General features: G+C 32.5%; 1 protein-coding gene across 8 annotated transcripts in view; it reads left to right on the top strand.

The window, feature by feature from the left end:
* LOC126760678 (platelet binding protein GspB) overlaps nt 1–17,949 on the top strand; it is a 470,397-nt gene that overhangs the window by 396,977 nt on the left and 55,471 nt on the right. For all 8 annotated transcript variants that reach the window (XM_050476505.1, XM_050476504.1, XM_050476510.1 and 5 more), the window contains one exon: nt 50–181. In XM_050476505.1, coding sequence (XP_050332462.1) covers nt 50–181 — 132 coding nt within the window. The remainder of the gene's footprint in view (nt 1–49; nt 182–17,949) is intronic.

Raw genomic sequence — 17,949 nt, forward strand, 5'->3', positions numbered from 1 at the left:
AGTGGATTTGAGTTGCCTTTAATTTTATACTTCTCTTTGCAATCCGCAGTCACTGAAGAAGGAGATCGATTGCAGCGAGGATGACAACAGCAACAGCCGTCACATGCATCAGCCGCGTTCGGCGTCGGCGGGCGGTGGTTTGGGCGGCGATTTGGACTATCGCCTGACCACACACGAGTCGGTAAGTGCAAACGTAAACTTAAAGGCTTGTCCTTTCTATTAAATTTGCATATGAAAAAAAGCAAAAACAACAAAAAAATAAGAATAAGTGATAAAAGTGTTTAGTTTTTCTTTTGTTGACGTTTTCACTCCTGTTCGATTTCGATTTTCAAATTCAAATGATACCGTTACATTACTTACTACTTACTACTACTACATAAAATACCACCATATATATTCGATATATATTTATATATAAATATATTATATATGCAAATATATTTATTAAATATGTTTTTTGCTCTTCGTCGTGTTCTTTGTCTATGAATTTGTTTACCTACTACATATCTACGTACATCACGTTTACTTTTTTCTATACAATATAATCACTAGGATATTTTTATGATTACGTTTTGTACTTTTTTTTTTTTGATTCCAATGGCGATGTTTTGTTTAACAGTTGCTGTCGTTGATAAGTTTTGTTGAAAGAAAAAACACATAAAATAATAGCGTAAGAGCTTCAATTGCAAACATTTTAAGCTTAAATAAACAAAGTGCACATTTTTGATTTATAGCCTCCCCAAGCCCACGACAAAAAATAAATTCAAATAAAAAAAAATAAAATAAAATAAAACACTAACAATTTTAGTGCCAAAATTTACAATTTTCTGCGACAAAATTGGTTTGCAAAAAATTGGTAAATGCACGCCATAAAAAGCGCCCACCTCCAAAAAAAAATTGTAAAAATTTGTTGCAACATTGGTAGAGAAAAAAATTAAATTATAAAAATCTGCACGAAATTTCCATTTTTCAAATTTCCCTTTGCATTTCCGCCAAATTTTATATGCGAAAAAAATCCTCGTCTTGCCATATAAATTTTCGGTTGACATTTTATGTTTGCCATGTTGCATGTTTGCCGTATCAAAAATTGCTAAATAAATAACACACGCTTAAAAATAATAAAAAAAAATCTAAACACAAACACACGTAGACATATATCAGTTATTTCCCATTTGGCCGCCATTTATATGCACACACACATACCTTTACATATACTATACATACCACCTGCCACACAGCCTAACCTCACGCGCGCTATTTTCTGCCGCCAATTTCGCCGTTTTATTTATTTAATAACTCGCTGGTAATTCGATTTTTTTTTTATTTTTTTTGTTAGCTTCCCCTTGTTGTTTTTGTAGCGTTAGAACATTTTACCATTCCGTTGCTGATTTTGATTTTGATTTCATAAATGTCGCGTGTTGCCGTGTGCTCAATTTTTTACCGTTATGCCGTATAGTCTATACAGATACATATGCGCTACATGGTTGTTGTTGTTGTTATAACTTTTTGTTACTTTTGATTTTAATTTTAATTTCTCCGCTATGTTCTCGCCTAACCCGTTGTGCATTTTATTAGTTTACCAGTTTAGCCAAAGTTACACACACGCACACTAACATGCATTGACTCGGTCCCTTAGCCGCCCAGCTGTTCAGCCACCTTCCTGCACCGCTCCCGCCCTGCGCTTGTGTCCAGTACCTATGCATTTGTAAATAGCAAAATTGTTTATTGCGTTCGCTGCGCACCATTTAATCAAATTTTCTAGTAAGCTATTCGTTTTTACCGTTATTTGAAATTCTACGAAATTAATATTTCTTTTGCATGCATTCAGTTTTCATGTTTTCGCGCAAAACTAGCGAATTTAACGAGTTTTTTTTAATAAATTTATAAAAGTAAAGCACGTAAGAGTATTTGGTTTTTTTGTTGTAAAAAACGCATATTTTATATAAAAATAACAGTAATTAATTAAAAATTTATAATATATGAGTTTATAATAAATATAATATTTTTATAGCATACTTTTAAGAGCAAAGTTCAAAGTTATAATATTTTTTAGCATACTTTTGAGGGCAAAACTCAAAGGTAATATCACTCGAAGCAAAGTATTATTTATAATATTAATATATTTTATATATTTACTGCATAAGAAATATGAAATTGGAGAAAAATTTTTCTCTGGCCTATATCATATTTGTAAAACTAACCTTTATATCTGGATTCGCCATACTTTCATAATATAAAGATTAACTGAATTTCGTACGCAACGTTTGTTATTATCCTTGTGGTAAGGAAATGTTGATAAAAAGACGTTCTTTGTAAAGCCAGATTGAGGTTAAGTTTAATTTAATCTGAAGTATTTGTCATACAGGACGTCAACGCTTTTTACGAACTTTACAAATCGCTTGACATATAATTTTATTACCTTATTTAGTCTCTTGAACTGCGAGGCTTCTAGATATCTAAGACGAGTTCTAGATAATGCTGTACAAAAGCATAGAACGTGTTCCAGCGTCTCTCTCATGCCTACATCCCTGCACTTTCTGCATGCATCGTCGTTAGTAATTTCCATCCGGCTCGAATGTGATGGCAAAAACCGTCCTGGAGTATTTATTTTTTTTATTTATATAGTTGGGAGAAGCATCGAAAGCCGGAGTGCGGAACTTCAATCCGCTTAACCTAACCTACTCGCTACTCAAGAATCTCGCGCGGAACCACCAGATAAGGTATTATTTCGTGAGAGTGACAAGACATTTTACGTATGCTCTATAGCACGGACGGACTGACGCCTATTCTGTTGTAACTGCCTTAATTTAGTCTTGATGGAAGTTGCGGCTTCGCGAACAGCTTGCCACTTGTCATAGGACTGATACATAAATGCGTACAAATTCCTGACGTCATTTTGAATTTGTATATTTAATATTGGGATCAGGTGGAAATCCAAATTCCCATGTTATCTAGTTATCCATGTGGATGTCAGGTATAACTCTGTGTGTCCACCGTCTTTGGGTTGAAGTTGCCACCGTTGCTGCCATATAATAATGCTCTTTCTTCTCTTCCCGCTTATTTTGATTTCTGATAGCTCATATAATCTCGTGAATTCGTTTCCCTGGTTGTCTAAGGGCGGCATACTGACTAGTACTTCTGCTGTATCGGTGGATATAGTTTGGAAAGCACTTGTTACTCTAATTGCTGTGAGTCTATGCACCGCATTTATTGGTCTGTCGTACGCTTTTATATATAGCGCCAGTAACCATACTGGAGCGGCATGTATTATTACTGAGTTCATCGCTTTTGCGATTAGAAGTCAACGGCTGGAGCACACACAGCCTCTATTTGCCATCATTATTGATAAGGCATTGTACATAAATCGTATTTTCTTTATTGGCTGTGTATGCCAAGTGCTGCTTGAACTTCAGTTTTGAGTCCAATATTACCCCTTAATACTTTAACTGTGGCTGTGAAGTAATCGCACACTCTCTTATAGTGAGAGTTATATTTTCCTCAATTTTTCTGGTGCTTATGAGCAATACTTCAGTTTTGTGCCCAGCCAATTCCAAACTCATGGACGAAAATCATTGGCGCAGATCATTTATGTATTCATTACATTAATTTTGGAGGTCATCAAATTGTTTAGCTACAGCCTTATAGTGGTAAGGTCGTCCGCGTATGCGATTAATTTAACGTTTTTTGGTTATGGAATTCTCAGCACCGCGTCATACACCAGATTCCATAAAAAAGGCCTAATACTGAATCTTGTGGTACTCCACTTGAAATAAAATAGCTCTTAGTGCATTCGTTGGTGATGTAGATCAGCTTTCTATTTTTAAAATAACTCATAACGATATTTATGAGGTACTGAGGTGTGCGTATTTCATATAGGGCTTCGAATATGATTGTCCATTTAGCTGATATGTGCAAGCTTGCGGCAGCGTGGGTATAGCAAAGACGATCTCTCTGATATATTTTCAAAAACAAAAAAAAAAAATTATTATAAATAAAAAAAATATTTGCCTGCAAAAAAAAATAAATAACTTTCATTACGTTTTCCAGCGAATTTCTTTGCTTTTACTTTATTTTCAACAAATTTTATTCAAATAATTCTTAACGGTGAACACTTTTGCTTTACTTTTGCACTGTAGCAAAGACAAGTGGCAAAAAAGCAAGAGAAAAATCATAAAAAACTGAAAAAGAAATATAAATAAAAACATATATGAATGTATACATATGTACATATATGTATGTAAAGAAAGCAGCGAGTAACGAGTGAGCAAAAGCAAAAAACGAGCAAAATGATAACGAATGTGGTGAATAAGAAAGCGGTAACTTGTCTAAAAACAAAAATTTTTGTTGTTGCCGCAAATAAAGAGCAAACAGCAAACGCACTCGAAATTCAAAACGCTTGACAGATTCCGTTAGCGCATAGCTTGTCTCAAATAGACACTCAGAACATGTACATAGGCATAGATACACAGCTGCAGGTACATATGAAGGCAAGCCAAGAGGCATACCAGCCCCTCTTGGTCAAAATATATATTTTAGTTGGCTATTTGTTTTTGGTTTAAAAACATGCTGTAACATGCTACCTGCAACAATTTATTACACACATCTCATCATATAAGTAAAATATAAAAAATAAAAATATTTGTAAGCTTTTATTGAAGAGAATATATTTTCACCCTCAGCAATCGTTGCTGTTCTCACGCTCTTAGAAGTGCTACAAAATGTGGTTGTAATCACAAATATTCGCAAAAAACTCAAAAGTAGGTTGCCTCATTGAAAAAAGACGTTTTCGTAAATTTCGGTCTTTCGACTTACTTTTTACGGTGATGCCAATTTTCTTGCTAATGTTCTTGTTGTTTCTGAAATAATTCTTTTTCAAGTCTTCCTAAATTTAGTCAAGTCTTATGTAGAGATTGTTTCGAGAGTTTGCGAAAATTTAATACAAGGAAGAATCTAATTTTGAGAACATCATTATATTATTATTATAATTTTAAATATATTAGAACGATATTATAAATATTTATTGAGATCGTCACTTCATATGATAATAGATTATTTTGAATATCTAGAATTTGTTATGTTCAGCCTTAGTATCATTAATGGTACTAAATGGTACTCCATCTAACCTCTCTTTGATATTTTGGACACGTGACTTTTTTTTTTAATTCATAGTAAACTTCATAAAGCAACTTACTTGTTAGTAAAAATCAGTTTCAAATGCTAAATTATTTGCTTTTCGGTTCGAAACCCCTTTTTCAGAAACTCCCACGCACGACACCACTGTATCGTAACTACCTGCTGTCACTGTAAACTTTATCTAACACAGCTCTGTTACGCTAACATTAAGCTGTTGCGCCTGCAACATTGTGTCAGCAGCGCTGCACTTCAAAATATGTTGCTTTTATTTTGCATACCTTCAGGCGGCAAGCAATAAGTAGATGATGGGCGCTGCTACGCTACATCTTGAAAGTCCGTGGGGACATTTTAGCGCAAGGGTTTTACTTGCCTCAAAAGTATATATGTGTTTTATTTGTTGAAAGCGAAAAATAAAAGGATATAGTAAAAATAACGGTAATTCTCCGCAGAGGTTTTCTCTAAGCTTGCCTTGAAACTTTTTATGTCACAAAAAAATATTTTTTAGAGTTCTCACATTTACATTTCTCATTACTTTCGTGAAATGATATTGTAGTATGCTGTAGTATGTATGTATGTGCGTGTGTGACTTGTCAAGTACGACTCTGAATGTTCCTATTTCTCTGCTATTTCCCAGCCTACATTGCAATACGGCTGTTGAAGTTCATTTTATGCGTCTGTTAATTCCTTTTTGCACTCGTTGCGTACTTGCAACATGTCTTTTTGCTACTGTCAAATGCAAGCGAATTCGTATACTATTTTATTTTATTATTATTAGTTTTTTTTTTATTTTTTGTAAGCCTACATACATACATCATATGACGAAGTGAATGTGTATATATGAATGTTTATTTTTATAGAAACGCCCCTCCGTGATTTCACCACATTTTTTCATGCTTACTTACACACTTCAATGCTCCAGTGAAGGTACTCGCATGCAGTCGAGAGCATAAATGTTGCAAACTGGCATATATACATACATGTGTGTCTATATAATATACATTTATATATATATACATATATATATATTATACATTGCTGCAACGTCGCGTTGCTGTGTTTTTCTTATCTTTATTGTCAATGCGTTGTCACTCTCAGCCCAACATACCTTAGAGTTTCATATACATACATACCATATACATATATGTACATATGTGTGAATGAAGCTGTACATTTCACTCTTTTTGCTCTGTATTTGTTAATAAAATAAGAAAACTATAAAACTGCAATATATTTCAGCACATCTTGTTTAAATACGTATATGCAAGTTGGCTCTTAGGTCCTACTCTGGTGGATTTTTGTCAATATACCTTGAACAGGGTATCTGTGCGTATATACGCGTACTAGTCCCTCAAAATTTGAGGTATCGATCTGAACTTTTTAATTCGTCTTTTTCTCGCCAGAAGCTGCTCATTTGTCGTAAACCCCAATAACGGACCACTTTAGCATATAGCTGTCATACAAGTTGACTGTTTAAGATCAAATTTTTGTAAGGAATCTTTTGTATTTATGCAACCAAAATTGACGCTTTTTCTTATTTTCAATTCCTTTTCTTTTCATTAAGCTCATATTTTCTTCGTAGACAGGCAGGAAATCCAATCTACTTATAAATATTTATAATATCTCAATATGCTGCAAGAATGTTGCTTGTTTGCTATACATTAGAGAATATAAGTAATAACGTCTGGGCCCTAGTAACGACTTTTCCTCTTCTACCGAGTGCCAATAGGAATTTTGTGTTCTTCAGATCTACCGTTTTGCAAATGACTTTTGTTGAAGTTGCTTGCTTCTGGCAACACTTTCCACTGCTGCCATGCTTTCCAAGACACTTCTGGCCGATATGCGTTACGAGGTTACTTGCCTTGATTGCTGCTTGGCTGCCTACTTAGATGTTGACTCTGGAGTTGCCTGCAGGTGCATTAGAGGTCAGGTCCATGGGTTTCGCAATAACAAAGATCTCAGCTTAAAATAAACGGCAATGGTCCGGCTACTTAAAAAAATTATAGATATGTAGACACATTTTTATGTACATATACATATATACAATAACACTTTTTATTTTTTCAAAAATAATTCTATGGTTGCAACTTCCATATAATTTTTTAAAAAATTAAATTTTATTTTACTTTTACACTAGTCGTGTTTCCTTCGCGTATATATGAACATATTTATATGCTATACGTGATTTTATGTATGTGTGTATGCATATACATATATATATAAATATTTATTATTTTTGTTGATGTAATGATTTTTCATTTCCTCTCTTTAGCTTCGTTTCAATCAGTATATTTTTATCTACTTCAACTGTCATGTCACTTTCTTTTAATTTTGAAAGTCGTTACGTTGTATAGTGCAGTACCCATAAATATATATACATGATATTTTTTTATATGCTAAAGGTATTTTTCTTTACATATGCATATATGTTTATATATATGTATATATATGAATATTTAAGTGTACACATAAGCGCTTTTGTCGAGCATTTGTGCTTGAAAGCGACACAGTGTAATATTCCCGAACCAAATAAAGACAAATCCAAAATTTTTTTAAATTTAATTTGGAATTTGTTAACTAATATTTAATATATGGAAGAATTATATAATTTTATTAGAATTTTTTTTTATTTAATAATAATAATTTTGAATTAAATTAAATTTTTTCAATTACGCAATTTAAGAGCTTTTTCTAATTGATAATTACAAATTATATAAAAAAAATTTTAATTTATTTTAAGTTAATAAAATTTTAACTTAAATTAATTAATTGCAATTTCTAATGAATTAAAATTTTATTTAAAACAAATATTAAGTTTTTTCTATTTAAAAATTAATAATTTTTATTCAAACTACATATTATAAAGTAAAATTTCTTTGTTTTTACTAAAAAACCAAAAACATGTCATTGAAAGAAATTACAAGTTTAAAAATTACGAAAAAGAATATATGAATAAATATTAAGAAAAAAACAACGAATATTTTATTAAAAAAGTTTTAATTAATTAATTTTTTAAACAATTAAAAAAAATTTAATTTAATTAGTTAATAATTAACTAATTAATAATAATTGGAAAAAATGTATTATTATTTTTTTATTAAAATTTGTAACTATCAAAAACGCTTAAATTTTAATTAACTAATGAAATTAATATTAAAATAATAATAAAATTAATATTAATTAATTAAAATTTAAGCGTTTTTGATAATTACAAATTTTAATAAAAAAATAATATTTTTTTCCTATTATTATTTATTAGTTAATTATTAACTAATTAAATTAATTTTTTTTAATTGTTTATAATAAATTAAATTTTTTATTTATTTATTAATTAAAATTAATAATTATTAATTAGAAAACTTTTAATTTTAATTAATTTCATTTAATTAAATACCAATTAATATTAAATTTTACTAATTAACATTTTTTTTAGTAAAAAATTCGTTGGATCTCCCATGTTTGTATATCGTATGTATATATTTATACATATTTTTTTCCTTAATTTTTTAGCCAGAAACGCCATTTAATGACATGTTTTCGAGTTTTTAGTAAAAAAAATTTACTTCATAACAGTTTTAATCAAAAAAAAATCGTGAAAGCTCGAAACACAACCTTCATTTTCATGTTGAAAATTAAATGCCATCTAGAAAATGGAAATTCACAAAAAAAATTAATGGATTTTTTTATATAATTTTATTTTATTCTAAAAAAACAAACTTTATTTATACATAATTTTTTTAATTTTGAAAAATAAATAATTTTTTTAATGTATTTAAAATTAATTTTTTTTTTATAAAAATCAGCAATAAACTTTTCTTTCAAAATTTTACCACAATTTAAGCTGTACTAACCCACTGTTCCATTTACTGTATTTGCCCCATTCATATCAGCAAAAGTGCCATTGAGTTTGAGTGAAAGTGTTGTTGGCGCAAAAACGAAAAATTAATAGAAGTATTTTCCCTTTGGCATTTAACATTTTTTGGTTATTTTTGGCAGGTGTTCATTGCCATCTACAAATACATATGTACATACACCCATACATACATACATGCATTTGCATTATTTATATGTATCTGTGTTTGTATATCTGCTTTTCATGACATTCTTTTATAATTTAAATACATTTGCACTTTTCTATGTGAGAAGAAACACATACATATGTACCTGTATAGGTATATGAATGTATGTGTGAATGCATTGTGGTTTCAATTTACAGGTGCACTTTTGGGCATATACATACGTTTATATGCATATTCGCTTTGATGTTTTCTCAATAATCTTGCAAATGCTTTATTTCTTCATTTCGAGTTGTTTGCTGAAGATAATGACAAACCGGTGGAAGATACATTTTATTTAAATTAAATTTGTGGACAATAATTATATATTCACTTAAAAGGCAAGCCTTACGGCAAAGTAAAATACTAAGCTTTTTCGCTGGAATTGAGGGGGATAGTTTTGTTTTTTGTTTGTGTAATTAAGTTCGAAAAATTTAATTTTTTGTTGTTGTGATTAAGTTTATAAAAGGAAAGTAAATGATTAAGGTTTGAGGAGTGAAATTTTTTAGGCATATATATATGTATGTATAATGCTTTTCACTACCATCATTTATTTGTAGTTACCAAAAAATTCAATTTTATCATTTTTGTTTCTCGCAGTAATATTAATAATTTTTAACGGCTGCATTAGATCCTCATAGGCCACGGGTGCCTAGCTAGGTATATAACGAATAAGGCAATCTAAGAGTACGAAAAATTTCCTCTGTTTAACTTCCGATCCAATAGTATCTATGTACCTCCTATTTAATTTATTGTAGCCTACATTTGGTATGAAATTCTCTAGAAATTTGAACATAATATATTTATAAAACAGTTATATAATATTTATTTTTATTTTCTGATTCAATGATGATTAACCGTTTAAATAATTTAAATTTTCGTAGCCTACTTTTAGGATGAGAAAGTAAAATTTTACTTAATAATTGCTTCAAAAATACATTTTTATTTAATATATTTTCTGTCGATATTTTGCGACTAATATCCTATTGAAAAATGCCTATTTCAAAATTGTGAAATTTAATAAGTTAGAAATTCGAAGTATACCTTTAGGATGAAGTTATATGCTTTAGAAATAGAAATTAATTGAGGTTTTGCACTGCGACCAATGGTCTATTTTGCCCTCGCCTATACCGCATACATATGTTCACAAAGGTTAAGCCTTCTTAACAATTCCATTGGCTTGCTGGGCGCGATGGAGGTAATGCGATCCTTGTCCACATAGATGGATCCAAGGGCTTCAGTATTGTGGCATACTAGGATGAAGGAACAGAGTTATTACCTGCAGTAAAAATAATTACTTTTCTTAAAAATTTATCAAAATTATCCGATTGCAAGAACCCTTGATTTATGTTTATCTGTCACCAGCACATCAATTTTAAAATATAATAAGCAACAACAACTCACATATCAAGTATGAAGCTTTCAAAAATGTCTGACAGGACGCAGGTCCATTAAAAAGACTGACAGCATGAGACAATGAAGTAACGAAAATTAAAAAGTGACAAAATTGTGGCATAAAAAATCGAAGAAAAAGTAAATGTGGCTTTGTATTTTACATGTCTGTGTGTAAAAACAGCCGCGTTGATGAGAATGGGTTTGGTTAAATTCAATACAATTGTGTATCTGTATACCTCAATGCGTGTGTTAAAAGATTTCTATTTATTGCAAACAACGCTTACACACACACATACATACACCTATGGACTTATTACAAATGCTGCTACTGCCCCTACAAGTAGGCTACCATACTGAACCTTCATTCACATGCCACATATGTGAAGCTTATATGGACCTTGTGGCATTTACCCTCACTTCACCCGCGTTATACTCTACTAGTAATCCCTCTTCCTTCCTTTGTCACACCCTGCAGAGCATTCCCATTCGCGCAATATCAATTTACAGTTTTAAGTACTTTCATAACTTTTGTATTTGCACATTTCGTACACTTCAACGTCACTAGAGTTTACACCCCCGACTCCCTCCTCTACAAGCGCGCTTGCAACATTTCAAATATATGCTTAATACATACCTACATATGAAATATTATATGTTTTACTTGTGCAACTGGGGGTCCTACGTACGAAAATAAAGCGTGTTGCCGGCGAAAAAAGTTCAAAATAACGCTTTTCAATATTTTTAAAATGAGACAGTGCAACATTTCGCTCACTGTTCACATTTTAATTTTTGTTTTTAATTTTGCGTGAAGTGCAGGCAATGTCCTGTCCACCGTGCTGCCACTCGCACGCACACAACTGCAAGCGTGTACATATTAAATGTGTACTTACGCCGTTAGTGCACCAAAAAAAGCACAAAATAACGGCATAAAAAACCTAAAGGAAAGAAAAGTCATAATAGCTCATCCCCTTTGTGTCATTTGTTGGCGCCATACTCTGCTCTACGCTGCTCTGCTTGCCAGCATTGTTTCGACTCCGTTTTGCCCGCTGGCTGTTAGGCGTCCGCGGTGTCGTCGCCTCACGTTGCCATATGAAATTCGGTGACATGTTGCAAGTTGTGAAATTTTTCATCATCTGCTTATATTCCCCGAGCCGCAGAAAATATACAAATTCATAGAAATTCGCATTTCATAGAATTACGTACGTGTGTTTGTATGTGTAAGTGCGTTTTTATATGCGCCAAAAGTTCATATAGAAAGTTGGTACAGCGTTGCATAGATTAGGGCGCAAGGTAGTTTTTTAGAAACAAAAGTATTTTATTTTAATGTTTGATATGCTCATTGTTTTAAAATAGAGGTGGGTTTAACAGCGACTGCAATCACGAAAAATATATGGGCGTCCCGAAATTTCGGGATCCGAAAATATTGTTCGGTTTTTAGTATTTTAGTATTTTTTTGTGATTGAAAACTTTTTATATAATGTGAAAAACTACAGGGTCAGACTTTAAATTTCAAAAGCATAATCCCGAAAATATTTTTTCCTACATAATAAACCAAGTAAGATTATTACCGAAAATGAAGGACATTTTAGTAAAATATTAAATCTTCGTAACATATCCAATGCAAAATTTCGGGATTTCAAAGAATATTCCAGAAAATTTTCGGGATTATAAAAAAAAATGTATGAATTTTCATTAAATCAATGCATTTGCGTAAAATTTCGGGTTTTTAAAGTAATGATCCTGAAAATTGTTCGGGACTGCAATAAAAATATACGATTTTTTATTAATTCATTTGCATAAAGTTTCGGGATTTGAATGTAATGAATCCCAAATTTTTCCAGGACTGCACTGAAAATGTATAGTTTTTTAGATAATAATTGATTTTTTGCAGCCTAAATAATGCCGAAATTTCGAGATTTCAAAATTATGATCGCGAAAACTTTTCGAGACTTCACTCAAAAATTTTAATTTCCTTGCTATATATAATATTTTTGAGTGATTACATTAAAGTGATGGGTTCTTTGAACTCATTATCGTCACTTCTTGGACGAGTTCAAAGTAATGAGACCGATATTTTTTCGGGACTGCACTGAAAATGTACCATTTCTTAGTAAATCATTGATTTTTCGCAAGCCACATAGTTCCGAAATTTCGGGATTTCAAAGTAGTGATCCCGAAAAATTTTCGGGACTGCATTCAAAAATCTTAATTTCCTTGCTTTATATTGTTGAGTGAATTTTTTTTAGATAACATAAGAATGGTGGCTTCTTTGAACTCATTTTCGTCGCTTCTTCGGAGAGTTTTCTAAAAATTAAATTTAAAAATCCTAAACAAAATAAAATAATTTTTTTCTATCAGTTCTGTACTAAATTTAAAGACTAGCCAATTTTTGCCTTCAAGCAATATTTGAAATGGACGCTTTGTATCAAAAACCATGCTAAATATATCCAATTTTAAGGGATTTTTGGGACCCTTAAATATTCCAACAAAAAATTACTGAAAAATCAATAAAGGAACAGTTTCTTATATTGTGGACTTAAAATATATAATAGAAATTAACTTTAAAGCACACAAACTGCCTAATCGATGTTAGATGTGTGCATATGTGGGGTCTCAAAAGCAACGCTTGATTGAGAGACCTTTTACCCCAACTCCGCTGTCTGTCTTCCAGATTTAACTGATTTCCATAGAATGCACAAAAAATACTAATGAGCATTGAAAGCGGCGGAAGCGCTGAACTTCACACACACACACATAACTTCTGCCACTAACGCTCTACAGGCAGACGCAACCAGACGCCATCACCAACAAGTCGAAAATAACAAAAAAAAATATAGAAAATAAATAAATCACAAAATATAAATAACAAAAAAGGCGTTTTACATATTTGAAATTGAGAAAAAATCTGCGAAATGATGCGTTCGAGTGCAGCTGTCTGGCGCTTTCCATCAAGAACGCACACATACACGCATATAAGAGTACATGCAGATATGTATGTGTGCGTGTCTACAAAAAGCTGCTACCAAAATACGCAAAAAAGTCATAAAAAGTAAGTGCAACCACTACACACATGCCTTGCCGTGGAATTTATTACATTTTTCGTTGTGTGCATTTAGGCGCTGCCTGTCTGTAGCCACTATGCAGCAGCCATCGATGCGCGCCGATTGCTTTGACGTTTATTTTAATTAGTTCTTTAAACGTTGGCTGCATCTAACGGTGCGTTGCAATCTCTGATAGCATGCCACGCACACCAATACAACGGTTTGCTGAACAAACACACGCATCAACCAGTTACATGGCGAGAGGGAGTGCAGTGTATATGCCAAAAAAAGGAAGAAACGCCGTGATATAATCATAAAAAGTAAATAAAATGCCGCAAAAATCAAGTGATAAAAAATCTGTTGCACACAAAACGCAAACCCATACTCACACACACACATACATATGTATATGTACAAACAGCGCGGTGAAGCTACCGAAACCGAATGAAACGAAACGGAACAAATGAAAGGGAAAAGCAAAAGGGAAGTGAACATTAAAACAGCTACAATAACGCTATGCCGCCGCTGCGCAGGTATGAGCCAAATGGATAGCTGGGCAAAAATAAATAAAAAAGAATTAATAATAAAAGCCCACTCGCACTCGCTCATAATGCAGCGCGCAAACAAAAAATTCAAAAAATAAGCGCCTACTAAAATAAACAAAAAACTTATGAATGCGCCAAGCGCACACAAAAACAAAGAGCGCAAAGCAACGCAAATAAAAAGCGACCACAAAAAAGCGCAACGCAACGCCACGAAGTATGCAACGGCAAGTGCTAAAACGTTGCAATGCAGCAGCCGCCAATGGCAATGGCAATGGTGGCCCTGGCAATGTGTGTTGGCTTTGCATTGGCATTGAAAAATTGCAACAGCAACAACAAGCACAAGAATAAGTGCAAAGCGGCGGGTTTGCAAAAAAGTGCGCCTGCAGGCAGGCAATGAATTTTTACAAGTAACGCATAGCGCAGGCAGTGTCTTCTGGCCGCTATGTATGTGTGTGTTTGAAGTGAGAGTGGGTGCAGTGGCTGTGCTGCAACATTACACTGCTGTTTGCCTTTCATTGTGCGTTCGCATACAGCGCAGCATAATGACGTGCGCCTCCATGCGCTCACTCTCTCCCAGCTGCGCTTGCTTATTTCGTTCGTTGCGTACAAAAAAGCATGAAGAATTAAAAAATTTCAAATTTTTTCTTTGTTTATTTTCGGATTTGCTCAAGTTTAATATGCTGTTGTTTTTATTGTATTTTCGGATTTTCGCTGCGCGTAGCTGGCGAACGCATGGGCGCGAGTACAAATAGAGATTTTTGGATTTGAATGAGAGTAACCGGTTAAACAAGAGGCGGGGTGTTTCACTATTTTTAACTGGAAAATATCTTCATTATATATTTTTAACTGGAAAATATCTTTATTATATATTTTTAACTGGATTTTAAATCATTTATGTTTTCGCCTAAAATAAAAACAGTTCAGACTCTGTATTTAATGTTGAATTTATTTTGAGAAGAAAGTTGCCTTTAAAGTTTCACTATTGCTCTCATTAGCTTTTATCATTTACACAATGACAACCGGTTACTATTTATTTTGTGAACTCTTAACAAAAACCGATAACTTTCTGTTAACTGCTAACATCTCTAGCACTGTCTGCCGGTTACTTAATGCGTCTAACAATTTATCTAGTCTAGTAGACAGCGAATCAAAATTTTTGCAACACAAAACATTGTTTGGCAGGATGTTTTTTACGGGGAGGGGGCGTAGAGCGAAGAGTGTAGAGTGAAATTCATGCTTAACGGTGCATTTATAGAAAGTATCACAAAGTTTTAGCTTACTATGTTGGTAAATAGTGACATTATGCGCAATGAAGTGAAAGGAATTTAAACTAAGCAAAATTTTTAAGTCAAAAGATTGTGTTTGAACTATAAATTTCAAGTATTCGCATTTAATATACTTAAAAGAAATTAAAGTTTAAACATGCTTAAAAACATCTTAAAAGAGTTTAAGCCTATATTGATCAATTTTCACCAATGAAGTCTTAAAAAACTTATTTTAATGATATCGCCTTCAAACAGGGCTCCTGAGCTTATATCTTCATCAAAAAAAAAAAAAAAAAAAAAAAAACATAGTTAAAAGTTTTAGTATATAACTAGTATAACAGGTAGATATGGTATGTTGTATCCCCTTCTATGATTTAAAAGAACTTGAGTTTTCAGTTTAAGAATTTTTTCTTAAAGCTTTTATTTAATTGCGTTATGCTGCTGTTGTCACTTTTCCATGATTTTTTCTTAAAAAATATTGTTTTTACTATTCTGCAGTTTGAGAAATTCCTTTCTTATGTCCATTTAATTGTAAAAGATATATTATGCCAATATTTTTGTTTAAAAATAAAAAAAAAATGTGTTTCATACCACAGCGCCACCTATGACGAGCTTTCAGTCAAGCTAAACAATAAAAAATTATCTTCTATTAATAATACATCAAAATTGTTTAGAATTATTACAACCTTATTGAGTTTTATCTAACTTCTGATATAAGGAGACAATTTACTTTTTAGGCTTATTGGTGTAATCAGTTAATCGTACCATAGCGCCACCTATGATGAGCTTTCAGTCAGCTAAATAACAAAAATTAATCTTCTATTAATAATATATGAAAACTGTTCAAAATTATTACACTCCTACTGAATTTTATCCAACTCCCCTGTTTATAGGATCACAATTTACTTTTACGCTTATTGGTGTATCTTCAGTTACCATACCATACCATAGCGCCACCTATAGTAAGCTTGCGGCGAAATTACGGAAAATACCAAATAAATCATTTGACTTATTCACGACTTAATCATACGCAATAATTTGACGATGATCATTATTCAGCAAACTTAAGCAATTCTTGACTATGAGTAGTAAAAAGCTCATAAATTTTAGTTTCGAAATCAATGAATTTACAAGGTTAGGTGGGGATAGGTTAGATGGTTGATGAAAGATCGCACGTGAACTGGTATATGTAGTCTGCTGTGAAACCATAGAAAGTAAGAACTCCTGTGTTCGAGCTTATAGATAAGCAAAACGCTAGTGGCCAATACAAATTTGCACGGGCGTTTAATTTCCATTCCCGCCAGCTCGAGTGGGATGTCTGAAGGTATGCGCTCCCAAGTGTTTAAGTCTTGGCCTTCAAACGCGAGACAGTCAAGAAGGAAGTGTTAAGTTGTTTCCAGCTCATCTTCTTTCATACAGCTTCTGCATATGGCGTCTGGAAGGATTCCCTACCTTACTGTTAAAAGACCACAATGGCCTGTTAAAAGACTCACAACTAGCAAGAGGCTAGCCTTACTAAGGACAAGGAGATTACTAGATTTCTTGTGATCTATCTTGGGCTAAAAGGATTTTGCGACAGCGAAGCTCAGCTATCTAGTACTACAATTACTACTACTACTAGAATTTACAACTACTTAATCCTAAAAATATAAAATTGTAAAATTTTTCCAAACAATAATCATTTTTTTCATACTGCATTCAGTGCTCTAATAAGCTTTGAAGATAGCGATATAATGCCTCAGCGAAATTTATGAGGAAAATTGTTATAAAACATATGTTAGTGTTATCTGCAAATTTTTATTAAAAAAAAAATAAAATAATTAAGCTAATAATTATTAACACTTAATTCTTGAATACTGATATGTTTTCAGGCATCTTCAAGAGGTTATGATTCGTAGTCACTCAAAGATTACTTATCAATCACTGATTTCGTATTTATTATGAATACTCAGTTCCAAAAATTTTCACTTTGTCAACGAAAATTCGTCACTTTATTATTTTTAACCCACAACAACAACTTCAAACTCTAACTCTTTGATAATAACGCCGGCAATCTTTCAAAATCTTGTCAGCAGTTCCTCTGCACCTCGTGCCGTTTCTCATCACTGTCAGGACTAATCGATAAGTAATTGAATTAGACTGCAGCAGAAAAAGTCAATAAGTAAATTATCGGCTAAAAATTAATCAAGGCAAGCACCAACCTCATAAACACCTGTCTGCCTGCGTAGAAAATTGAAAAGAGAAACTGCAAAGCAGCAAGAAAAATATGTGTTGCTACTGACTTCGCTGCATTAATGGCTTGAAGGTGAAGTAAATTCCAAAAATTCCGACAGATAAGCCGGCAAGGCAGACTTCCGTAAGATTGTGCAAAAACGAAAACAGCAACAACAACTGCAATGGGCCAAGAAAAATCAGTTTAAGCGAAAAAGGAAACAGTCGAAGACATAAAAAACTAAAAGTAATTGAAAGACTTTGAAGTCAAACAGACAGTTACAAACACACACATACATATATAAGT

This window comes from Bactrocera neohumeralis, chromosome 5 (assembly GCF_024586455.1).
Source record: "Bactrocera neohumeralis isolate Rockhampton chromosome 5, APGP_CSIRO_Bneo_wtdbg2-racon-allhic-juicebox.fasta_v2, whole genome shotgun sequence".
Classification (NCBI taxonomy): domain Eukaryota; kingdom Metazoa; phylum Arthropoda; class Insecta; order Diptera; family Tephritidae; genus Bactrocera; species Bactrocera neohumeralis.